Source organism: Anabrus simplex, chromosome 5 (assembly GCF_040414725.1).
Source record: "Anabrus simplex isolate iqAnaSimp1 chromosome 5, ASM4041472v1, whole genome shotgun sequence".
Taxonomy (NCBI): domain Eukaryota; kingdom Metazoa; phylum Arthropoda; class Insecta; order Orthoptera; family Tettigoniidae; genus Anabrus; species Anabrus simplex.
Genome location: NC_090269.1, coordinates 405,848,033 through 405,875,780, shown reverse-complemented (window position 1 = coordinate 405,875,780; position 27,748 = coordinate 405,848,033). Strand labels below are relative to the sequence as shown.

At 38.8% G+C, this 27,748-nt stretch overlaps 1 protein-coding gene across 1 annotated transcript in view; it reads right to left on the bottom strand.

The window, feature by feature from the left end:
• LOC137501016 (uncharacterized) overlaps positions 1-27,748 on the bottom strand; it is a 64,667-nt gene that overhangs the window by 19,334 nt on the left and 17,585 nt on the right. The window contains exon 3 of the mRNA XM_068227856.1: positions 19,278-19,439. Coding sequence (XP_068083957.1) covers positions 19,278-19,439 — 162 coding nt within the window. The remainder of the gene's footprint in view (positions 1-19,277; positions 19,440-27,748) is intronic.

The following is a 27,748-nucleotide window of genomic DNA, read 5'->3' as shown; positions in this document are numbered from 1 at the left end:
CGAAATAAAATTAGTGAATTCAATACATGATTTTTTCAACATGTACAAGAAAGTGAAACAAGTAACTGGTGCATATAACAAGAAGGGCAGTGGAGTCCTCCTTAATAAGAATGGTGACATCTTAGCGAGCACAGAAGAGAAACTGAAGGACTGGATGGAATATGTACAAAATCTCTTCTTGGATCGCAGAACTGTGGATCATGGTGCTTGGGCAGACGATGGTGTGGATATCACACGTGCAGAAGTAGAATATGCCAGAAGTACAGCGAAGAATGGGAAGGCTCCAGGCCCTGATGAGATGTATGCTGAGATACTGAAACTGCTTGAGAAAGAAAAATCCCTTTCATTATTAGTTGACCTATTCAATAGTATTCACCGCAGTGGAACCATTCCTCGAGACTGGCTCAAATCGACTTTCGTAATATTGCCTAAGAGAGCCAATGCAAAATTCTGCAATGAATATAGAACAATTAGTTTGATGAGCCACGTTCTGAAAGTATTCCTAAAAGTCTTGCATGCGAGAATTTATCAAAAAAGTGAGGAGAATATCGGAACCTCGCAGTTTGGCTTCAGACATGGTTTTGGTACTAGAGAGGCATTATTCAGTCTGCAGGTATTAGTCCAACGGTGCCGAGATGTCAATGTCGATGTTTTTTGCTTGTTTCATCGATTACGAAAAGGCCTTCGATACAGTCCGCCATGATGAACTTACGAACATTCTTCGAGAATTAGGACTTGATGGACGGGACATTCCTTTTATTGGTAATCTCTACTGGAACCACTGTGCTGGCATAAGAGTTTATGGTCGTGTCTCGGAAGAAGTCTCAATTATGAAAGGAGTTCGCCAAGGCTGTATTCTTTCCCCCACGCTTTTCAAAATTTTTACAGAAAAGATTTTTCGAGATGCTCTTTAAGGAAAGACTCAAGGAATTGTGTTTAGTGGTTTCATCATAAATAACATCAGGTACGCCGATGACACTCTGCTACTTGAAACCAATCTCTAGGATCTGCAGGAACTTCTTAATGCTGTCACTGAAGCCAGCAGCGCAATGGGCTTGAAGCTTAATGTAAAGAAGACCAAGTGATGGTAATCTCACAACAGCAAAGGAACAGATCGCGAGAGTTGCAACATTTAAATACCTGGGATGTCACATCATTGATAACTGGGACCTTACTCAAGAGATCCGATGCAGAAATGAGCAGGCCAGAAGTTCTTTTCAGAGACTTAGAAAACTTTTGACAAGCCGTGACCTTTCCATTTCACTACGGACACTACTCCGGTGCTACGTTTTCAGCATTCTGTTATACGGCATTGAGGCATGGTCACTAACTGAGACCATGTGCAAGAGGTTGCAAGCATTTGAAATGTGGACGTACCGAAGGATGTTGAAGATACCTTGGACAGCTAAAATGACCAATATAGACGTTTTGCACTGTATGAACAAAGAACCAGAAATTCTCACTACCATCAAGAGAAGGAAGCCAGAACACTTTGGTCATATGATGCGGAACTCTAAATACCACCTTCTGCAAGTAATACTCCAAGGGAAAGTTAATGGAAAACGTGGTCCGGGGAGAAGTAGGACATCATGGCTCGGCAACTTGAGCCAGTGGTTTAGGGTGACAAAGCTTACTCTGTTCAGAACAGCTATGAACAAACTACAGATCATGCTACTGATCGCCAACGTTCTACGAAGACATGGCACATGAAGAAGAAGAAGAAAATGTCGTAATTCTCTCTCTATTTCTAGAATTTCCAATTCGTGACCTGTGTGACCAGCATCTTTCGACGCTGTTAGAAGTTGTAATCGTTCAACGAGTAAGTTAGGGTCATTCCAGTATCTTATGTTTATGTACGGCAATAAAGGCTTGTAGATAACATTAAGCCCACGTGCAGTTGGTTGGTATAACGGAAACTCTTGATACTTGTGACTCTTATTTGCATTTACAGCATCTGCACTCTTGTAATTACGTCGTGTTGCGTCAGTAGCAAAAAGTTAAGGCCTACGAGAAAGACAGGCCATGGCCCGGTTTCGTTACGTGATTAGACCGGTCCGAGGACTAGCGGAGTAAAGCCGGTTAACACATATGTTCTTGCAGTGTTATTGCTAGTTTATTGTGAATTATGGAAGTAAGTTACGGATATTTTTTTAATGCGGAATATATAGGTGTTGTGCGACAGTTCCTTACATTGACAGTATTATGTATGGAACTGTAAGTAAATATTTATCAACAAAAATGTGTATATAACCTCTAAGTTCTCTTCATTCAGCAATATTAATCTGCAATACACGAGTTCCTAAAAAGTTGGAAGAATTACTACTTCAGTGCTATGGATTTAGAAGTATTATATTAATATCCTATTTATTTACAGATATGTGAAAACTTGAAAAATGCCTCGTCGCTGTAGTGTCGACTATCAGTCGAATTATAACACAGAAACTGAAAAAACGGGGACCATTTATTTACCGCTGGTTGAAATCCGCCGCAATCTATGGCTTCGTCACATATTGACGGGTTTTTCTAAACTGATAAAACCATTAGTAACGTACAGTATGTATAAAACATTTTGGTGAGTCGTACATAATTCAGGGGTACGGTTAAGGGAGAATTGAAAGTGTTCTCTAGAATAATTCCGAAATTTACCGAAAATGCTCTGCTATATTTCGAATACACCTTCATGTTGTTCGAAGTCAACTCCTAAAGTAAGACGTCGAACAGCTATTCAGAATTGTATCGAATCCAATAAAATATACCTTGCAGAGGATTCCGCGAAGTGTCTAAATGACAGTGGTTTGTTCCTAGAAACCCGAAAAGTTTATTTCGAAGAGCGGACTGTAATGATTAAGCATGAGGCACTACCTCGCATGAGGAGCAGTACTCATTTATCTCCTGGTATTTGAGAGGGGACTGGTTTGTGTTACTTCCTTTATCACTATACTTGAAGATTTGACATATTTTTAAACATACAGACCGGTAATGACTTCAGTATAAATTCGCTCTTAAAACACATTAATACGTTGAACTCTAAAAATACTTTAGAAAGTATTAAGTCACAGGTGGATAAGGGAGAAATAGTGCCTATATTAGGGATATGGTTGAGTGCTATCCAAATTTTACAAACGTTTCCAAGTTATACTGAGAATGAACAATATTGTTGAACAACATAATGTGTCGCAGGCCTCAAAAATAGCAGACAGAATGGCAACAAAACCATGAGAGTAGCAATTTGTTTATATGTTTATTGAATCCCCACATACACCGCTCTTCGGGAATGTGATTTAACGTTTTACCGCACCCTCGTACCTTACAGAAACTAATTTGTAATTATTAACTATCACTATCACTATCACTATCAGCCATATTCAATCGTTTTTACGATGTGGCCTCTTTAAGTCCAAAGCAAGGTAGGTTTTCATGAGGTCTCTCCGTCTGGGACGGTCTTGAGCGATGTTCTGCCAATTGATCCCAGTAATCTTCCGGATGTCTTTATCCCATCTGTCCGGTGGTCTTCCCCTTGGTCTGAGATGATCTTTCGGACACCACTCAAGCACAAGCTTTGTCCACCTACCATCAGTTCTCCGAGCAACATGGCCTGCCCACTGCCATTTTAGGGTAAATACCCTTTCTAAAATGTCACTGACCTTCGTGACTGACCTGATGTAATCTGCTCTCTTCCTGTCTTTCTTCGTCAAGCCTAGCATGAACCGTTCCATAGCTCTTTGGGTTGTTCTGAGTTTTTGCTTAACAAACTCGCTCAATGTCCAGGTTTCACAACCGTAAGTCAGTACGGGGAGAACACTCTGGTCAAAGACTATCTTCTTTAGGTGGGGTGGCATGTTGGATTTGAAGACTGAAGAATTTCTTCCGTAGGCTTACCATCCTAGTTTGATACGTCGGAAGATTTCCGGTCTTAAGTCCCCTTTCATGTTTACAAGTTGCCCAAGATAGACAAATTCATTGACCTGTTGTAAAGTGGTGTTTCCCACATGCAGCTTTCCTGCTGGGGCCCACTTGTTAAGCATTACTTTGGTTTTAGAAACTAGAAACTAGAAAAACTAGAAACGTTTTACAAAAGTTTATATATGATTGCTATATATTATTTTATATATAGAGAAAATGGCAACACGTCGCGAGTTAACTGACTTTGGCCGTGGGATGATCATCGGTGCACGGCGCATGGGTCCTACCATTACGGAGATTGGTCGCTAATTCGGTTTTCCGAGGATTATGTTGAGCGTCAAAGATTGAATTTTTCTTTCCGTACATGTTTACATACATCCGTGTGTTTGCGGGTATAGGAGCATTAGATGTAGCGCACAACTAAGTAAAGAGTTAAGGTGGATTAATCATATGATTTTGTTAAGGAAGTGGATAGGGGTAAATTAACGTTGCCATTGAGGCAGTTGTATTTACAGTTGGATTGGTGTGGCATACAGTCTCTTTACTTGTGAAAGATTCCATACATCATTTTATGTCATGTGGGAAACAGCTCTTTGTTGCTCAAAAGATAAGCATTCAAAACTAGAGAAATCAGACTTGAATAATGCTGAACGTAAGTGGTGGTGGTGGTGATTATTGTTTTAAGAGGAAGTACAACTAGGCAACCATCCTCTATATAACACTAATCAGAGGAAAAAATGGAAGGGATCCGACACTTCAAAAAATGAAGATATCGGCCAAAGGAAGACAAGGGCCACGAAGGGCGTGAAAATGAAAGACTCCCTAGCCCTCGCAAACCTAATAGTGTCGGGGTCGGAAAAGAACAAGAGTTAACCAAGGGAGGTCAGATAGGACAGAAGAAAGTGAGGAGCCCGGCACAAGTAAGTGGAAGCAATGCCAGGACTCAGCTGAGGGCCCCGTGGTCGCCAACCCACGCTCCAAATTTCAGAGCCCCTGGGGCCCCTTTTAGTCGCCTCTTACGACAGGCAGGGTTTACCGTGGGTGTTATTCTACCGCCCCCACCCACAGGGGGAGCTGAACGTAAGTATTGTCTCTTAACAATACACTGTTAAACGAACTTGAAAGGGTGTCTCTCTGTGGAAACAAAATTCTTATCAATAATTTTGAGTAGAAGTCCAATGATAAATCGTGTTGTTTCAAGGACTTCCAGAAAGGTAGAAAAACTTACGAATTGTGTATATTGAAGAGAGATATGGAGTAACATCTGTAAGTCTGAACGTGTAATTTGAAACAGTTTTATGTATCTTAAAATACTTTTAATTCTGGATTCAATAAGATTTCGAACATGATTGTTATTGTAGATATGCTTGTACATTAACCAGTTACATCAGCAATACGGTATTTGCTTTCTATGAGTGAGCATATCTTTACTGCAGTAAGATTTTTAGTTTTGTTTAACCAAGGGTAGTATGAGACACTATGTTTGATTTGACCCGTAACTGAATAGTGTACTTTTCGTAAGTTGAAATGGGCTGAAATATATTTACCATGCTACTATAGTCTCCCACGTCAGTATCGGGATGTGTTCTCTAGGTCTATGATGATCGGCAAAGTCATCTGACGTTCAACGTGCGACGTGCGCGCCACGGCCTGTCTTCCTCGTCGGCCTCGCAAAAGGTATTGCTTTATATTTTTTGAGATCATCTTGTAAAATTGTATTCTTGTCAGGTATTCGAGAGAAAATAAGTTCTAAGAGTCCTTTAGTAGGTTTATTGGTAACACCTTTTACGATAAGTCTGTTGCTATTAATCTTAACATTTGCATTTCCTATCCAGAAACAATCGTCTTCGTAGCTAATACCGTAGGTTGTGTCAGTTTGTCCTGTAAAGAGTTTCTCTATATAAGGAGCAAAGGGAGATCCATAAGTACTTCGAATAAAAGTCCTAAACTGATTACGATACTCAGGCGTGATCATAACCTCGGACAAAGAAAGTAGATCTTGTGTTGATGTGGTAGGTGTTTCAGCAATAACATCTGTAGTTAAAAGCTTAACACGCATAGATGGTGAAGTATCGTTAAGTTATTCTTCCTTATCCTCTTCTTCATCCATATCCTGATTCTCCTCTTCCTTATCCTGCTTCCCTTCTTTATGCTTTTCTTGTTTATGCTTCTCTACTGCTTCATGCTTTTTCTGTTCATACTTCTCTTTATAATGTGATGTTTGCATAGAAACAAAATTTTTAGTAAACTGCGGCAATAAAGTAGAATTTAAAATTTATTTCAGTGGTGTACCTAGTTGCGTTTTCAAAAATAAATCAGTGTCTGCTTGAATAAGTTTAAGCTCTTTAAGTTTTCGTCGATTATTGTTTCGAGCATGGATTATACTGTATGTTTTGTAATCTCTTTGATAGACGTTAACATGATGGTGGCTTTTAATCAAGTGGTTACTGTAACTCTTTGTTAACGCATATAAAATAATCGAAACCCATGCGATATCGTCCATACTGAATACCACTTTCTTTATGAATAACTAGAAATCCGTAACGGTGTGATGACCAACATGTAGCACACATACGTATAAAGTCATCGAAGGTCATATCAGTGTTAACATGATCATCATACACATGCCGCATGTTGCGCTCATCTTGCCGGAAAAGCACAATAATATTTGCGTTGTTGCGTATGAACTTCTTAGGCACACGAGTATACGTTTGACACAAATAGACGCAATCTACATATTTATGTCGCTCCATACTAAAGTATGCACGAATAAAGTTTTGCTGTTCTGTTGCAATATCGCCAAAGATCATAAGAGAATTGGGAAGCACATCATCCGGTGATGGTACTTACTCATGTGAATGAAATTCAAAATATTTCATTCCATTTTTAACTAGATCGTGCATTACAATTTGAAGAAAAGTATGTAGCGACTGATACAGTGACTTGGAGAAAACGTCAATGTTCTCGAAGTGTATGCCATTTAAAGTAGTAATAAATGTGAGTAAAAAATTTGTCTTTCCACATCCGGATGGGCCGGATAAAATACATCGAAAAGTAAAAGGAAACGACGTTTCATGACGTCTTTTTGTAGTTGTACTAGAACTAGGCAAGAGATGCGGCACAATGTCACTAACGGGTAGTGTGTCTTGTTGCTTTATAATCTCCATGTTAACTGAATAATAAAGTAGACAACAAGAAATAACTGTCAGTTTATAATTTGCTCTTCACGAGTAAAGTCGTGTACAGAATGCTGAAACAACGATATACAAACGAAATGAAGAAGAAAACTAAGACTGTTAATGTAAAGATGTTGTAAAGTCTGCACGAAAAGCTACTAAGGCATTTCGCGGAACAAAAGCGAGAATTTCTCCAAAGTACAGAGCAATGTTTTGTAAACGTGCACGAATTATTCCTGTACCAAAACGAGGAGGATTTCTTCCTGCGCTGTTTGCTGGACTATCAGATTTAGGGTCTTTGCCGGGTGGTGCTAGTGCTGTAGCAAGAACTGTTAAGCCAGTAGAAGAAGCGAGGCAACAGTTGAAAGAGGGTGATCGTCATAACAAGACTATGAAGGCAATTGCATTATGAGGTAAAGGTGTACACATGATGCTGGCGCCATACAAAAAAGGGCTTGGCTTCTACATATCTCCAAAAAACCTCTACTGAAAGCACTGCCACATCGAGCTCTAACCCACGAAGAAGTCCTTACGTTTGCTAAACAACTTGGAATTCATTATTTTTGAGGTGTGTATATGCGCGATCAAGTACCAGCGTGCCCCCGTAAAGGTGAGAGTACTGTAACTTAGACAACAGTCGCGGTCCTGGAACTCATTACGTTGATTACGTAAAACGTAAATCTCAAGTATGGTATTTCGATAGCTATGGAGACTTACCTCCTCCATTTGAGCACATACGTTATTTCGGAAGCAGTGTAGCAAGAACTGTTAAGCCAGTAGAAGAAGCGAGGCAACAGTTGAAAGAGGGTGATCGTCATAACAAGACTATGAAGGCAATTGCATTATGAGGTAAAGGTGTACACATGATGCTGGCGCCATACAAAAAAGTATGTACTATGTACTATGTACAGTATGTACTATTGTTTACAATAAAAACTGTGTGCAAAATTTGAATATACGCATGTGCGGTCGATTATGTCTTATGTTCTTATATCAAACCTGGACAGTAGACAGAGAGCATTAGTTTGTACGTGATGACTAAAGGCGAAAGAACGTTCGCTGTACGCGGAGAAGAACCTGAAACAACCGTCTACTTTACTCCACTGATCGAACTCATTTATCAGCCACATATTCTGGGTCGTTTGAAAGCTACAATAAAATCCATAAAGTGCGGGATGGCGTAAACAAGTTCTATTACGATGAGTATGTGCTAACGCTACCATCAGGTAGTTATTCAGTAGAAGATATTCATGACTACATTGAAAGTACGTTACCTGAACAGTTTCGAGAAGAGAGTTTTAGTAATCATAATTACAAGTTCTCAATTACTATTAGCAACATCACACATAAATGTGTTGTTGAGTCATTTAAGTTGGACTTCATATCACAACCTGATTCGATTGGACCATTGCTTGGATTTTTACCAAGGGAGCTCATACCGAACGTACTTTACGAGTCGATCAATCTATAACACTCTTCGATGATCATCATGTGAGCATTACATGTAATATTATTACAGACTTGAATAGTAATCAACAACCTTCGCACGTCCTGCACGACTTTATTATTACAGAGGAACTTGTATGTACTATTCGTGAGAAACCGTCAGTGATACTTTGTCATCCTGTGTCTATAAAACACATTAGTAACATCATTCTTAGGCTCGTAAATAAACATGATCAGCTTATTAATTTAGATCGGCTCAAGTACGTAGCTTACAAACATCATCATAAACCAGTTGAGAAATATCTATAAAACACGGTATACATTCCGAAGCCATAATAAATGTTTGCGAAGACTCAACGAGTTAACAGATAACCATAAGCAGATACTCCAATATTTAGGTTATACGCTACTACAACAAAATGGAACGAACGTTATGAACACAGTAGAACCTCACGAAGATGTAGTACGAAGTGAGCTTCATTCGTATCAACCTTTTACCTTTGGATTGAATAACAACGATGAAATTCACTTCATTATTAAGCAGCAAGATGTACACACCCTACTACACGATAGCTACCTCTATATTGAAGGATGACTGGATAAGTCAGATAGAAGTGGACCAAGCACATCTCAACTAAACTACTATGGACCAGCTTTTCTCTTTTCCGAAACGCGATATGAAGTGAATAATGTCGAAATAGATAGATCGAAGAACGTTGGTATTACAAGTGCTATAAAACTCTCCCTAATTTTTGTGATGAAGAAAGTCATATTTTACGGATGGCAGGATGGGGTCCAAAAGCTACTAACAACTGGATGATAAATAAGGACGGAACTTTTACAGGTATGTTATCATTGAAACATGTTATTGGCTTCGCAGAAGACTTTAGACGCATTATAAACAACGCATACAAGAGCTAATTCTGATCCGTGATCCAAATGATTACAATTCCCTTAAAGCAGCTGAAACACCAGTAGTCTCGAAAATTACACTGCATCATATATTGTGGAGGATTGCGCATGTAACATGATCTGATCGCGACAAACTTCGATTACTCAAAATTGTAGATAATGATACACCACTACCTATACATTTTCGAAGTTGGGAGCTTCATGCATATCCTGTGTTACCACCTACAAACAAGCATAGATGGGGTGTTGAAACATAACGTTTTACTGAAATGCCTTTGTATATTACTTTTGAAACTCAAACCTATCGTAAATTCAACTATGAAAAAGATAGCTCACAGTTTGATCACTGTAAATTAAGAAATATTAGACTATATCTGAACGGAATTACGTATTCCTACGAAAACATAGATATTAATTTTGAGGAAAAAAATTGGGTTGCTGTATGACATGTTTTGTAAATTCCAATAGTCGTATTATCAGAAAGAAGTTCGTCCGCTATTTTCAACTGAAGAATTTAAAAATAAAGCGACGATTGTAGTTATAGACTGCTCTTATCATGAAGAATCCATAAAAGAATCTCCTGTTGATATTCGTGTAGAATTTGGAACATCTGAAAAATTCATGCTAACACAACAGCCTGTTGTCTTATTATTCATATCAGTGATGTTACTTACCATCTGCTAACGAATATTGTTACAAAACTATAAATAAGGATAGCCCTTTATGATGAACATTAGTGTGTGCTTCTACATCGAAATCTATGGAAGAGAAAGAAGAAAACGGCTACCCAGTTACAATTGTCTTAATAACAAACAAAACTGTGAATGTGCATGCTGTTCACATGCTGATACGCAACATTTTATTTATCTCTCACTAGTAAATGAGGTTATGGAGATGTTCTAAAAACATAGAATATTATATCGAATGCCAAAATATCTGATTCAGTGCTCCTTGAGAGGAAGCAACAAAGAATTTAAAACGGTGCCCTAAGATGTAATATGGACGCCATTTCAGCCCCATGCTAGGGACAACGAATGGCATGAGTAAAGCACCACTTTCTGTTTGTTCTGATAATAGCTAGCCATGATTCACTGAGGTTGCTTCCTGTATTGCGGTTAAAATTATCTAGGTGTTTACGTATTTCAACCGCCTCTCTGTCGTTCATGGTGTGGGTTACTGGAGTCATATCCTTGTTCGTGAAGCATTGGCAACGGCTGAGTGGCCAAGTACGTGGTCCTGAGATTCGGGTTACCAGTTGCTACGGAATGGGAGTGGGCATCTTGAACATATTCTGAATCATGGCCCTAACCCGTTAGAGGAGAGATCCTCACTTGGACTATGTGTAAGTAGGGTGGTCTCACGCTTCACGAATTTACCGAGCTCAGAACATTTTAAGCAAGCCTCGTACCTATGGGAGTAATGGAGTCCCACTCCCATCTAAAAGGCGAGGGACTCCTTGGAAACAACTTGGAGAACGAAATGGAATTCGATGGGGAGCTATAAATAATGGGGCTTATGAGAGAAAGAAAGTAGAACTGGTTGAGTCAGCAACGAGAATGCATATGGATGTGCTAGTAGTAAGTAATATTCGGGTAAAGGGAGATAACGAGGAAGAGATAGGAGATTATAAAATGTACTTGACGCGTGTTAAAAAGGGAAGGGCAGAGTGTGAGGTAGGACTGTTCATCAGGAATACTATTGCACGCAACATAGTTTCTGTTAGACACGTAAATGAGCCAATGATGTGGTTAGATTTGGCAGTTGGAGGAAAAAGGACGAGAATTTTCTCAGTGTATTCACCCTGTGAGGGTGCAGATGAGAATGAAGTTGACAATATATATGAAGCATTGAGTGACATCTTAGTCAGGGTCAACAGCAAGGATAGGATAGTGCTAAAGTGTGATTTCAATGCGAGAGTTGGAAATAGAACTGAACGATACGAAAGGGTGATTGGTCAATTCGGAGAAAATATAGAAGCTAATAGGAATAGCAAGCGTTTGCTTGACTTCTGTTCTAGTATGGGTTTAGCAGTTACGAATGCATTCTTCAAACATAAGGATATTCACCGCTACACATGGTTGTGTCGCAAACAACTGAGCTCATCGGGAGGTGGAAAATAATGTTGGTGAAATTATGCTTGAGGAAGTGAAAAGGATGGTAAATAACAATCCATTGTCATAAAGCAGCAGGAATAGCTGAAATTAAACCTCAAATGGTGGAGTATAGTGGGAAGGCAGGGGTAAAATGGCTTCGTAGAGTAGTAAGGTTAGCATCGAGTGTTGATAATGTACCTTCAGATTGGACAAAAGCAGTAATTGCACCTATCTATTAGCAAGGGAACAGGAAGGATTGCAACAACTATCGAGGTATCTCACTGATTACTATACCAGGGAAAGTATTCACTGGCATCTTGGAAGGAAGGGTGCGATCAGTGCTTGAGAGGAAATTGGATGCAACCAGTGCGGTTTCAGACCACAAAGGGACTGTCAGGATCAGATATACAGTATGTGCCAGGTAATTTAAAATTACTACGAAAGCAATAGACAGTTATGTTCATGTTTCGTAGAGAAAGCACATGATAGAGTACGAGGGAAGAGATGTTCGCCGAGCTTGGGGACAATGCGATTACTGTACGGGTAGGTTATTAAAATCAATCAAAGCAATTTATGTTGTCAATTGGGTTGCAGTGTGAATTGGCGATAGAATGAGCTCTTTGTTCAAAGTACTTACAGGGATTAGACGAGGCTGTAATCTTTCACCTTTGTTATTCGTAGTTTACATGGATCATCTGGTGAAAGGTATAAATTAGCATGGGGTATTCATATAGGTGGAAATGTCGTAAGCAGCCAGTCCTATGATGACGACTTGGTCTTAATGGCAAATTGTAACGAAAGCCTGCAGTCTAATATCATGGAACTTAAAGATTAGGTGCAATGAATATGGTATGAAAATTAGACTTTCGAAGACTAAATTGATGAAGGTAGGTAAGGAATTGGACAGAACTGAATGCCACATCGATGATACAAAACTAGAACGTGTAGATAATGTCAAGTGTTTAGGATATGTGTCCCAGAATGGTAATATAGTGAGATTTTTTGAAGTTGCAGTAAAGCTAATGCAGTGAACTCGCAGGTGCGATCAACAGTATTCTGTGGGAAGGAAGTCAGCTGCCGGACGAAACCACATTTACATCGGTTTGTTTTCAGACCAACTTTGCTTTATGGGAACGGAATCTGGGAGGACTCAGGAAATATTATTCATAAGTTAGAAGTAACATACATGAAAGTAGAGAGAATGATTGCTGGTACAAACACGTGGGAACAATGGCAGGGGGTACTCAGAATGTGGAGATAAAGTCTAAGTTAGGACTGAACTCGATGGATGAAGCTGCACGCATAAATTGGCTTCGGTAGTAGGATTATGTGAGGCGAATGGATTAGGATAGGTTACCTAGGAGAATAATGGACTCTGTTATGGAGGGTAAGAGAAGTAGAGGGAGACCAATACGATGATGATTACACTCAGTTTCTAACGATTTAAAGATAGGATGTATAGAACTAAATGGGGCCATCACATAGTTGTAAATGGAGGAATGTGGCGAGGTTTAGTAAATTCACACAGGCTTGTAGACTGGACGCTGAAAAGTATAACGGTCTATAATGAAGTATGTATGTATGTATGTATGTATGTATGTATGTATGTATGTATGTATGTATGTATGTATGTATGTATGTATGTATGTATGTATGTATGTATGTATGTATGTATGTATGTATGTATTACCTCCTACCTGATTAATCTGGGGCGATACCTTCATTTTCCTAAGTGCCAAGGCAAGCTAATATAAGTACCAACATAGTTGGGGACGTGTGTGATCTGGTAAATGCAGCACGGATGTTTAAGAAAGCGGAGGTTACTGACTGGAGGGTGACTGGAGATTTAAATGACACTATGGAGTGGATATGTGGGAAACTGGGAGTGAAATTTCTAGATCCTAATGGGTGGGTAGGAGATATGGATCTGCGCTCAGATGGCTTTCACTTAAATCGCAGTGGTACGTATAAGTATGGAAATTTGTTTAGAAGGGTAATAGGGAGGTACATTCAGGGAAACGTTGTTATATAGGGAGCGATGATGAGGGTACAGTGATCTGGATATCATGTAGGGATGACATAAAAATGTTAGTGTTGAACTGTAGAAGGATTGTAAATAAAGGTATAGAATTAAGTAACTGAATAGATATATATTTACCAGATATTGTAATAGGAGTTGAATCATGGCTGAGAAATGATATAATGGATGCAGAAATTTTCTCACGGAACTGGAGTGTGTATCGTAGAGATAGGATAGGAATGGTGGGAGGGGGAATATCCATTCTGGTGAAAGAAGAACGACAGGAAGAATGACCAATAAATGGAAAATAAGCTAACATGGGAAAGACAGTTTTTCAGAAAGTGACGGAACCAACTAGGGGAGGAGGGGATGTCCTGGACGCGGTGCTGATAAATTCAGATGAGCTCTATATGGAAACCGAAGTAACAGATGCTATTAGTGATCACGAAACTGTTTTTGTAGTACCGGTAGTTAAAAATAAGTGTAATAGAAAGGAAAGTTTTAAAAGGAGGACTATTAGGCAGTACCATATGGCTGATAAAATTGGCATGTGGGATTTTAAGAAAAGTAAATATGATCGGTGGAAAACGGCAAATAAGAATATAAACAGACTCTGGGATGGGTTTAAAGAAATTGTTGAGGAATGTGAAAACATGTTTGTACCTTTAAAGATGGTAAGTAATGGTAAGGACCCACCTTATTATAACAGAGAAATAAAGAGATTAGAAGAAGGTGCAGATAGGAAAGAAATAGAGTTAGAAATGGCTGTGGAAGTAAGAAGAAATTGAAGGAACTTACTAGGAAATTAAATCTAGCATAGAAGGCAGCCAAGGATAACAAGATGGCAAGAAAAATTGGCAGTCATACAAATTTTAGTGAAAAATGGAAGGGTATGTATAGGTATTTTAAGGCAGAAACAGGTTCCAAGAAGGACATTTCAGGAATACCTTAATTAATGAACATGGAGCGTGTGTATGTGAGGCTCTTCAAAAGGCAGAAGCATTCAGTCAGCAGTATTTAAAGACTGTTGGTAACAAGGAAAATATACAGATAGAGGAGGTGACTAATACTAAAGAAGTATTAAAATGTGCATATGATAACAATGATATTTACAATATGATTCAAAAGTTGAAGACGAGAAAAGCGGCTAGGAATGATACAATTTCTGGGGATATACTAAAGACATATAAAGGCATATAGTACCATATCTGAAGTACTTTTTTGATTATTGTTTGGTTGAAGGAGCTATGTCAAAAACATATCAGTTTTAAGGCTTTTCAGGCGTTTGCTCTATTAACCAGCGTTTCGTCTTAGGTCTGACACTAGACTCATCAGAGTGGGAAGTGTCAGACCCTACCCTACCCTATCGAATTCCCTCCATGGGAATTTAGAATTTTCCATGAATGAGCTATACCAAATCAATGGAGAGTTGCTATAGTAGCCCCTGTATATAAAGGAAATATTGAAAGACATAAAGCTGAAAATTACAGGCTGGTAAGTTTGATATGCGTTGCATATAAGCTGATTACATTAGACATGTTTGCGAAATTAACAACTGGTTCGATAGAAGACAAATCGGTTTTAGGAGAAGTCATTCCACTGAAGCTCAACTTGTAGTATTCCAGCAAGGCATAGCAGATATTTTGGATTGTGGGGGTCAAATGGACTGTATCGCGATTGACCTGTCTAAAGCATTTGATAGGATGGATCATGGGAGACCACTGGCAACAATGAGTGCAAATGGACTAGACAAAAGAGTGACTGAATGGGTTGCTATATTTCTAGAAAATAGATCTCAGAGAATTAGAGTAGGCGAAGCTTTATCTGACCCTGTAATAATAAAAAGGGGAATTCCTCAAGGCAGTATTATTGGATCTTTATGTTTTCTTATACATATAAATGATATGAGTAAAGGAGTGGAATCAGAGGTAAGGCATTTTGCGGATGATGTTATTCTCTATAATGTAATAAATAAGTACAAGATTGTGAGCAACTGCAAAATGACCTCGATAATGTTGTGAGATGGACAGCAGGCAATGGCATGATGATAAACGTGGTTAAAAGTCAGGTTGTGAGTTTCAAAAATAGGAAAAGTCCTCTGAGTTTCTATTACTGCGTTGATGGGGTGAAAGTTCCTTTTGGGGATCATTGTAAGAATCTGGGTGTTAATATAAGGAAAGATCTTCACTGGGGTAATCACATAAGTGGGATTGTAAAAAAAGGATACAGATATCTGCATATGGTTATGAGGGTGTTTAGGGGTTGTAGTAAGGATGTAAAGGAGAGGGCATATACTTCTCTGGTAAGACCCCAACTAAAATATGAATCCAGTGTATGGGACCCTCACCAGGATTACTTGATTCAAGAACTGGGAAAAATCCAAAGAAAAGCAGCTCGATTTGTTCTGGGTGATTTCCGACAAAAGAGTAGCGTTAAAAAAATGTTGCAAAGTTTGGGCTGGGAAGACTTGGAAGAAAGGAGACGAGCTGCTCGGCTGAGTGGTATCCGAGCTGTCAGCGGAGAAATGGCGTGGAATGACATTAGTACACGAATAAGTTTGGGTGGCATCTTTAAATGTAGGAAAGATCACAATATGAAGGTAAAGTTGGAATACAAGAGGATAAATTGGGGCAAATATTCATTTATAGGTAGGGGAGTTAGGGACTGGAATAACTTACCAAGGGAGATGTTCAATAAATCTCCAATGTCATTGAAATAATTTAAGAAAAGCCTAAGAAACCAACAGATAGGGAATCTGCCACCTGGGCGACCGCCCCAAATGCAGATCAGTATTGATTGATTGATTGATTGATTGATTGATTGATTGATTGATTGATTGATTGATTGATTGATTGATTGATTGATTGATTGATTGATTGATTGATTGATTGATTGATTGATTGACTTTTTTGATACTAAATATCTGATACTGAGAGATCCTCTGTGTTCTGAAACCACACTGGTTTTCATCCAACTTACTCTCAACTCTGCACACACCCTTCCAAATAGCCGGGGAAAGCCTTGTCTAGTATAGTGATGAATGATATCCCTCGATAGTTGTTGCAATCCTTCCTGTTCCCTTCCTTATAGACAGATACAATTACTGCCTTTGTCGAATCAGAAGCTACCTTACTAACATTCCATGCTTACTATATTAATAGTTATAACTATTTCATACCTTACTTCCCAACATTTTTCTACACTTTAGGTCTAAACACATTTATTTTTACTATTTTTTTATGTACAATGGGGTTTATTTAACACTCCTTCCACTTCCTCAAACGTAAATTAACCATTGTCATCCCATGAGGCCGGTTGTTCACAACTTCAAAAGAAATATTTCCTTTGTATGAGAAAATTATCAAAATATCCCATCCACCTGCCCAGTATTCCCTACGATTTAATATGAGTACCTGTTTTACCAAAAACGCTATTCATTTCTTCCCTCCCTCTCAAATATTATTTATTACTCTCCATAAAAGTTTCCTTACCTCTTGACCTAAACTTTCACGGTCATTACAGAAATCTTCCCACGACTTCTTCTTGGATTGTATAACAATTTGTTTTGCTCTGTTTCTTTCATCAAAGTAAATATTTCCTGGCTGCATCAGTCCTTATTTGGAGCCATTTCTGATACATCTTCCTTTTACATCTACAAACTACTCTTACTGCATATTTTCGCCAAGATATTCCCTTTTTCCCATATTTACACACAGTTCTTCCTAGGAATTCTGTTGCTGTTTCCACTGCAGCACACCTGTACCTGCTGACTGTCCACTGTTTGGAACTTTTAACTAATACTATTCATGTACTTCCGTTTAATTTTCTCGTCTTGGAAATTTTCCACATTTATTCGTCTGTAGACAGATTCCTCTTTCTGTATCCTAGGCCTAGAGATACGTAGTTCACTACAGAACGGGCAGTGGTCTTCAAAGTCGGAATATCCCCGGAATACCCCTACATTCCTAACGGATTTCCTGAATTCAAAGTCGGTTATAATATCTTCTATTATGGATCTGATTCTCCTACCCTCCCATGTTCAATCTGAATAGAATTGTGCTTGAAGCATTTATTCATAACTGCTAATCCCATACCAGCACAGAAGTTCAGCAATCACTTCGTATTCCTATTAATTTATAAATCTTCCCCACACTTACCAATGACCTCTTCGTTCCTTTCAACTCTATGGGTATTTCCAACAATCGCATGGATATCGCCCATTAGCACTATCGTATCCTTGCTGTTGACTCTCACTACGATGTCACTCAGTGCTTCATAAAACTTGCCTACTTCCTTGTCGTATACAACGTAACATTGTGAACAGAGACGATTCTCGCCCTAATTCCTCTAACATCTAAACTTAACAGCACCATGCGCTCATTTACGTGACCAACAGAAACTGCGTTGCTTACAATAAAAATCCTGATGAACAGTACTACCCCCACACTCTGCCCTTACCTTTTTTTTTTTGCTAGGGGCTTTACGTCGCACCGACACAGATAGGTCTTATGGCGACGATGGGATAGGAAAGGCCTAGGAGTTGGAAGGAAGCGGCCGTGGCCTTAATTAAGGTACAGCCCCAGCATTTGCCTGGTGTAAAAATGGGAAACCACGGAAAACCATTTTCAGGGCTGCCGATAGTGGGATTCGAACCTACTATCTCCCGGATGCAAGCTCACAGCCGCGCGCCTCTACGCGCACGGCCAACTCGCCCGGTCCTTACCTTTTTAACACTCGTCAAGAACATTTTATAATCTCCAAACTCTTTCTGGTTATCTCCCCTTACCCGAGTACCATCTGCTCCTAAATCATCCAGACGCAACCTCCTTGCAGAAGCAGCCAGTTTTACTGTCTATCTTCCGTAAACCCCTTTAACATTGATGGCACTTCATCGAATTCCACTTCGTGCCCAAATTGTTTCCAAGAGTATCCCACCTGTTAAATTGAAGTGGTACTTAATTATTTTCATAAATCGGAGGATTCTTTAAAATGTTGTAAACTCGATGATTCTGCAAACCAGTATGCTTCCCTTCATTACACATATTCCAAGCTGCCTCTGTGGATCCGTGGTAGAGTGTCGGCCTCCGGGTCCCAAGATAGCGGGTTCAAACCCGGCAGAGGTAGTCGGATTTTTAAGGGCGTAAAAAAGTCCATTCGACACTCCATGTCGTACGATGTCGGCATGTAAAAGATCTCTGGTGATACATTTGGTATTTACCCGACAACATTAATTAAATCTCAGCCATAGACGCCCAAGAGAGATCCAGTGTATTCTCTCTGCCATCTAGCGGACCTAGAGTAAAACGCAACGTCGAAATTGACGAGCAGACAGCCAGATGGCGTCAAATCGAAATGTCTGCAAACGGTAGCTGAGGCCATACGATTATTATTATTATTATTAATATTATTATTATTATTATTATTATTATTATTATTATTATTATTATTATTATTATTATTATTATTATACATATTCCCAGTGGGAACGTTTCCTCTAAGAGCTTGAGGGCCAACGCTGGATAGTATAGTCCTAGCTGCCTGAGCACAAGGAAGGCCATCACTCATAATATGTCCGCGATATCTCCCAGTCCACAGCAACTGGTTTAATGACTCTCAGGACCCCTTACTAGGCCATTCAGCCGTTACCCATTGTTCACGAACTAGGACTTGACTGCAGTAATCCACACCACGAAGCATTTTTACATCAGTAAATTTTGGTATACTTACTTTTGGTAGGGGACATTCATCAGGAACACCAAGACTGTCGGCAACTATCTTAAATACTCTCGGAGCAATTTCACGCAATTTTGAGCAGAACGGTTTAAAGTCCTGAACGATTGCGTTCTCTCCCCAGCCTCCAGCTCCCCACTTCGCTGCTGTGTACTTCACCTGCAATGAAATAATATTGGCATATATGTATCTTCAGTCGGTCAAAACTAAAATCAGTAGAAGGTGTCGCCTAAGTTACTCACAGATATACTTTTCTTAGAAACAATTCTACCTATGGATATAATGTTTGCTGTGGGTATCCACTGGCTTTGTATTGTACCCTTAAATTTGTGGATCGCGGGACCTCGCCATTGTGAGCAAAAACTCATGAAATCTTCTTCATATCACGCGGTGGTTGTCGTTTGTTTTAGTCAAACCTTCATTCGATCGGCAAAGTAAGATTGAAATCTGTATCTACTTGATCTAAGAACAAAGAATGTTACAGGCCCGATATGCATTAATGAAAACTGGAAAAGAAAGGAAGGGTAAACAAATTAAATGAAATTACGTTACGTCGTCAATTAAAAAAGATCCGTATGTATGTTAAGTCTTCAGCCCGAAGACTGGTCGGATCCTCAACAGCTCTGCCATCAGCTGTCATAGATAGCCTAGGCATTACTGAAGAGGCGTACTAGGGAAATGAGGAGTGAGGTAGTTTCCCGTTGCTTTCCTTACCGAGCCAGAAGTTTCTATTACATATCAGTCTGCCAAGCCCACTGAAATGCATGCACCAACCGACCCTATGAGCAACGTTTTCACACCATTCATAGCAGGGACTGGCTGCAGAAGGAATGACATTACTAGCATTGCTCATACCTCAGTCACTTTCATATTGTCAAAGCCAAGGATAAAACAGAGACAGATCAATGAAAGTAACACAATTGCCTTAGCCCGTAGCAGAAGAAATAGTGCACGGTAAACAGGAACCAGCCGGGTAAAATGTCTGAGATATCGAACATTAACTAACAATGCACTGCTAATTTTAAGCATTCTTTCACAATTTGTATGTATGGCGTTTTGAACTTGAAGATTAAATTTATTATTATTGATTCATTTCTGTGTAAAAATATGATAATGGACTTCTGAGTTTGCATTTCCTAAACACCGCCATTAATCAAAAAAGAAACAGAACCTGAAAACGAAAGCCAGATTTCAGATTAAACGAATGGTTACTTAATTTGCTTGCGTGTGAAAGTTTGGTTTTTCGGACATCGATCTCTAAGTTTCCACCTATTCAAGGCTATCAACCGATTTGAAGTACCCAAAGATGGTATCAGATAATCATCGAAACGACACAACCCTCAATTTGAACACTCAACGAATATTTGATTCTGTCATATGTGCTCCCCATACAATCATAATGCTCAAACGTTCAGTTTTAAAATAATAATTAAAAAAAGAACCATACAATAATGATCATTGCAGCTCATGTAAGGAAATTTAAAATCAAGGCCATGGCAAATAAAAATGCTTCAAATAGCACCAGAGGAACCACTGTTTCAAAATAAACATGTCAACGAAAATCAAATCTCTAAACTTAACAAAAATTCTTACACAGAAATGAATTAATAATAAAAAAATAATCTTTAAGTTCATTACGCGATACATCGAAAATTTAAAAGTACGCTGAAAATTAGCATTCGAATGTAATTAAACAAACATTTACGTGAAATCAAATTCATGTTTGAGTAGCATTCACCTATGGGCAATGGATAACTCCCTTACGGCCTCAAAAGTCAAAATGCGTATTTATAGAATTTTGTTTAAATGTTCCGTCACCTCAAATAATACACAACATAAAAAATAAACTCTCACATGAGGCCGTGTACTAAGTAAATCGGTTTCACTATCCCTGAGATGAAAGTTAATGTTTTCAACGAAGATATTACTAGAACATTCTCTATCTCACAAATCAGTAAAGCAATGTCCGTATAAGAGGAGAAACATTTTATTACAAAATCAATGTATAGATTGTATACTAGCAAATGTACCCGTGCTTCGCTACGGTATTCTACATTGTATACGGATATCGAAGTAAATTACTGTGCATGAAGTGAATAAGAATTTTAAATTGGATGTCACTTGGCGTTATCCGAGAAACAGCATAGGGAGGTCCGCATACGTTGTTTCCAATGTAAAGTGCGAGGTGCGGAGTTGTGATGATAACGACAGGTCCACTTGTCTATTGCAATTCACTATGCGTATCGTCAGTCACATTTTGATGGGTAAATCTATATATATATAAAGTAACTTGTCCTGACTGATTCATCATCGCCGAGCCAAAACTACTGGACATACAGAAATGATATTTTCGGGCTACATTCATATTAACATGTAGGTGCTCGCTAAGAGAGGATTTTTGGATATTCCGTCGCTAAGGGGGTGAAAAGGGGGGGTGAAATATTAAAATGTGTGTATCTATATCTCAAAACTTTAAAAGTTTACAGGTGTAAAAATTGGCATTTTGAATCTTCTTTAAAAATAAGGAAATACGTATTTTTTTGTTTTCAGAAAATCCCAATAGGAGGGGTGAAAAGGGTGAAAAAGTGGTTGAATGCCTTTAATCAGGATACCGGTACTCATATCTCAGAAACTGAACATATTACAGACCTGAAAATTTGTACTTTTGATCTCTTTTAAACATAAAGAAACACGTATTTTTTTGTTTTCGGAAAATCCAATTAATGGGAGGGTGAAAAGGGGGGTGAATTTTTAAAATGAGTGTATCTATATCTCAAAATTTTGAAAGTTTACTGATGTAAAAATTGGTATTTAGTATCTTCATTAAAAATAAAGAAACACGTATTTTTTGTTTTCGGAAAATCCCAATAGGAGGGATGAAAAGGGGTTAAAACGGGTAGAATGCCTTTAATGAGGATACATAGAACTCAGAAACTGAAGATATTACAGACCTGAAAATTGGTGTTTGTGATCTGCTTTAAAAATGTAGAAATACGTATTTTTTTGTTTTTGGAAAATCCAATTAATGGGGGTGAAAAGGGGGTGAATTTTTAAAATGTCAATATCTATATCTCAAAACTTTAAAAGTCTGCACATGTAAAAACTGATATTTAGAATCTCCTTTAAAAATAAAGGAACACGTATTTTTTTTGTGTTCTGTAAATCCCAAGAGGAGAGGTGTAAAAGGGTGAATAATGGGTTGAATGCCTTTAATGAGGATACATAGATCTCAGAGACTGAAGATATTACAGAACTGAAAATTTGTATATGGGATCTTCTTTAAAAATAAAGAAACACGTGTTTTTTTGTTTTTGGAAAATCCAATTAATGGCGGTTAAACAGGAGTGACAAATTGGGGTGAATTTTTTGAAAGATTATAATTACAGAATACCTGAGAAACGAAAAATGTTACAGACGTAAAAAGTGGTATTTGGAATCTCCTGTAAATGTAAAGAAACATAGGTGATTTGTTTTTGGAAACTCCACTTAAGGGGAACTAAAAAGGGGGTGAAATTTTAAAATGAGAATTTGTACAGTATATCTCAAAAAACTTAACATGTTACAGAAGTGAAAAATGGTATTTTTTTATCTCTATTAAAAACCAAGAAACGTGTATTTTTAGTTTTCCGAAATACCACTTGGGTGGAAGGGGGGGGGTAAAAGTGTCTGAAAATGGTGTTGAATTGTTTTACTTAGGCTACTGATATCTCAAGAATGAAGATGTTACAGACGTGAAATTAATATTTGGAATCTGCTTTAAAAGTAAAGAAACACGTATTCTCGGAAAATCCAATGAAGTGGAGGGGGGGGGAGGTGAAAGAATTGAAACATTAATTGACTTAATTGTATGAGAATACTTTCATCTAATAAAAACTAAAGTTGTTACAGACGTGAAAATTGGTATTTGTATCTCCTTTAAAAACAAAGAAAAACGCGTTTTGGGGGGAAATCATCTTGGGGGCGGGAGTAAAATGGAGTTGAATTCCTTTCATGAGGGCACAGAAATCAAAAACTGAAGAAGTTAGAGTCGTGATAATTGGTATTTAGAAGATCCTTTACTATTAAAGAAACAAGTTTTTTGCCGGAAAATTCACTTGGGGGGAGAGGGGGAGTGTGAAAAGAAGTGAAATAAAGTGAATTATTTTTATGGGGATACTTATATCCCAAAGCTGAAGGTAATAGACGTGAACATTGGTGTTTGGAATCTCCTTTAAACATAAAGAAACATCCCTTCTTTTAATTTTTTTTGTGGGGGGGGGGTAAATAAACTTGACGGCGGTGGAGTGTAAAAGGAGGTGCGTCCAGTTGATTTTACTGTTCATAATGTACTTATAAGGAGCCTCCGTTGCTCAGGTGGCAGCGCGTCGGTCTCTCACAGCTCAGTTCCGTGGTTCAAATCCCCGTCACTCCACGTGACATTCGTGCTGGACAGAACGGAGGCGAGACAGATTTTCTCCGGATACTCCGGTTTTTCCTGTCATCATTCATTCCAGCACACTGTCCAATATCATTTCATTTCATTTGTCATTCATTATCCATTGCTCCAGAGGAGTGCGACAGGCTTCGGCAGCCGGCACAATTCCAATTGTCGCCGCTAGATGGGGGCTTTATTCATTCCATTCCTCACCCTGTCGAATGCCTGGAAACAGGCTGTAGATTTTCGATGTACTCATTTTGATCATAAACCGATCATTTTTAATCCTTCCTGGGTTCGTTTTCAAGAGCCATCTTTTTCTTCGGAGAACGTTCTTAGATTACAGTAGATTCTCCTGGCATAGAAATAAAAATTTAAACACCTTTGAAATAAACGATAGGAATGAGATTGACCGTCCAATTGTTCACCTCTATAATAAGGTCAATAATACACGGAAGTATGTCATTCGTATCGCCAGAAATCCCGCACACTTGCCTACGCGCGACAATGGTGCTGGTCACAATGTCAACAATGACAATGGCAACAGATGTAATTTACCGCCAAGTAGCGGTCTTGCATCTTGCTATGGGGTCCAGAACATCTATAATAATAATAATAATAATAATAATAATAATAATAATAATAATAATAATAATAATAATAATAATAATAATAATAATAATAATAATAATAATAATAAATTATTATTATAATGTTCTGGACCGTCGCCAAATGTGCGGACCGCGCTGGAAACGGGTCCTGGACGGGTAATGACTAAGAATGCAGTCCGGCCGCGGGTTCAGTACCGCCAAGGCACCCAAGACGAAACTACGCCGGATCTCCTCAAGGATTTGATCCATATTAAAAATGCTTATAGGAAAAGATGGCAAAGATTTAGGGACCCATCTGACCAGGTGGAATACCTGGACCTAGCCCGGGAAGTACGAAATCGATTCCTGGAAAAAAGATTGAAAAATGGGAGGAAACATGCCGTAATCTATTAGAAAACGAGTCAGATCGCGAATTTCGGCTAATTATATATAAAACAATAAGCATTCAATTATAAATTTCAGTATAATACCGTAGCGAAGCACGGGTATCTTGCTAGTTTGTTCATAATCGGGGGAACCTTTGCAAGGGGGCACCTTTCCACAATGACACAGAGAATCAGGTAAAGGAGTTTTGAAAGAAAAGTGTACCTTCGCTTGCCTTCTGCTAGTCAAATCGAGAAGGGAATTATTCATTACAGTGGTACACAGGAGTTGGAGGAGGCCCCATTCCTACTGCCAGTTAAAGTCGATGTGGAAGTAATGATTACAATAGCAGACGACCTCATGCTGACAGTCACTATTGATTTGTAAAGTATTAATTAAATGGCAGGCACACCCCTTCTAGATCGCTACAAATCGACTTCAATAAATAAATATAGATCGACATTCGGAAGTATATGCATGTCCATCTTCATTTACAGAATAACTGCTGCTAAACGGTGCATCATATGGAAAAACGGATTGTACGATAAGACGCTTCTGACCTCATTTAGCGATCTAAAGAGCTGGTCCTATGATATATCATCGTATCTCATCTATTGAAAGGTAAGAGTTTTTTTATAAAAGTTGAATAGCGTGAAATTTGTGTAATGTTTTCACAGAGTGAATTACTTTTCAGATACTTATGCGACAGCTACAAACATAGAATTTGGCTCACATATGGCTAATGGGTGGGCCAATATTCGTGTAGAATTTGATGATCATATCTTTCCTATAAGTGACTCAAACCATCAATTATACGTGTACAAAGTGCAAAAATTTAGGTAAATCCAGAAATAGAGCCAAATTTAACTTATAAGGGATAGAGATACGACAAAAAGTTACAGGACCAAAGTTTTAGACCACTCCAAATTGAATGGAGATTATGTCATCCGTTTGTATACGACTTACCGTTTAGCCACCAAGTACTTCGAAAATAAGGTCCCCACCGTCATTAAATTTGCCTCTATATTTTGATATATTTCGGAGTTTAAAAAATGAAAATTTTAAACATCACGTAATTTTTCATTTGGCTACAGACTAAAAGCTATAATTTTGCCCAATTTCAATTTTGTAACTTGTCTGGCAGATTGTGCCACAATTTTGATATGGGAGAGGGGGTTAAAAATGAGGTCTTTCAGCAAACTTTTAAGCCTATGAAACCTGTAGGTTATTGTTCTGGATAAATATAACCAACTGCATTCTTATGCAGATTTGAAACTCCCAACGCATCCCCTTGAGAGAATTTTGAGATTTTTAGATTTTTCCTAGGGATTCTGAAGTCATCGGCTTGTCTGGTATCAAGTTTTAAGTTTCTAAGATGCCTGGAATTGTCTCATTAATTCACGTCTGTTTTCATTTTTATGCCTTAATATATACAGGGTGAAGCGAAATTCGCGCACTCGAGCGTCGCAGCGCGACTCCTCACATGCCAGCAATAAAAAAATGTCTCTCACGAAAGTTCGTCCTGCGAGTATATCCGGAAGAAAAGCGGCAGTCTGGCAACACTGTAACCACATGTAGGGTAACCACCTCTGTCAGCACTTCCGAGTCATGCTGTACAGTTGGAGCAGTGGATAGATTTTTGGGTTAGCATGCAGAAGGTTGAGTGTTCGATCCTGGGTTGTGGCCTGTTTTTTGATTTCGTAAATGTAGTCCAGGTGGTATGGTATCTGGCATCTTAATCGTCAACAGCGATTGCAGTGGATTCCCTAGAAACCATTTGCACTTAGATACTACGATCCTAGAAATGGACGAACATTCGTTTTCATTGGTCAGCTTTGAAAGACTCCCTTTCCACGTCGTGGGTGTGAATTTATTCGCACCACTTCATATACTAGATGCGTTACAACGTGTTCAGCTAAGACTAAGACGTGCTGACAGAGGTAGTTAACCTACATATGGTTACAGAGTTGTCTGATTGCTACTCTTCAGTAACCTTTTTCTCCCGGATATACTCGCAGGACGAACTTTTGTAAGAGACATTTTTTTATTGCTGGCATGTGAGGAGTCGCACTGCGACGCCCGAGTGCGCGATTTTCGCTTTATCCTGTATAGTAGCCTACAGTATTTATAGATCGCTCCAAACTGACTTCCATTTATTAATAAGGATTATATTTCACCCGCTTCCCTAGTGGTTCTAGGGCCGTCTTACTCCTACTGTACATTTTCCAGGTAGTAAGTCATACTTGTAAGTCATACTGGAACATACACACGTCCATTATCTCGATCATTTTGGACAATTCATTTTTCACCCTTTATCATCCCCTGTGCCAAAGGGGACTGAAGATGTACTTTAAAAAATCCGGAATGTTACTATTCATCTCAGTGACACGGAAAGTTATGGATTCGACACTATTTTCGATTATTTTTATGACCCATCCCCCACTCCCCCACCCTAAAGGGGACGAAACTTTGAGTTTTAAAAAATCGGGAGTGTTACTATTCATCTCAGTGACCCGAAAACCTATGAATTCGATGCTATTTTCGATTATTTTATATCTCAATCCCCCCTTGTCCTCCACCCCAAAGGGAGATGACTTTGACTTATAGAACATCCGGATTCTCACTATTCATCTCAGAGACACCAACAACTATGTATTCGACACTATTTTCCATTATTTATATATATAACTCTCCCATCGCCCCCCACCCCGAAGGGGGATGAACTTGGACTTTAAGAAATTCCGGAGTGTCACTATTCATCTCAGCGACCCCGAAAAGTATGGATTCGACACTACTGTCGATGATTCTTATATCTCAGGCCCTTCGACGCCCCCCACCGCCCCTCAGGGTTCCTGGGGGTGTATTACCCCTACGTGGTTTGTCTCCTGATAATAAAAATCCGGAGTGTCACCATTCATCTCAGCGACCCCGACAACTATGTATTCGACACTATTTTCGATTATTTATATATATCACTCTCCCATCGCCCCCCCACCCCGAAGGGGGATGAACTTGGACATTAAAAATTCCGGAATGTTACTATTCATTTCAGCGAGCCCGAAAAGTATTGATTCGACACT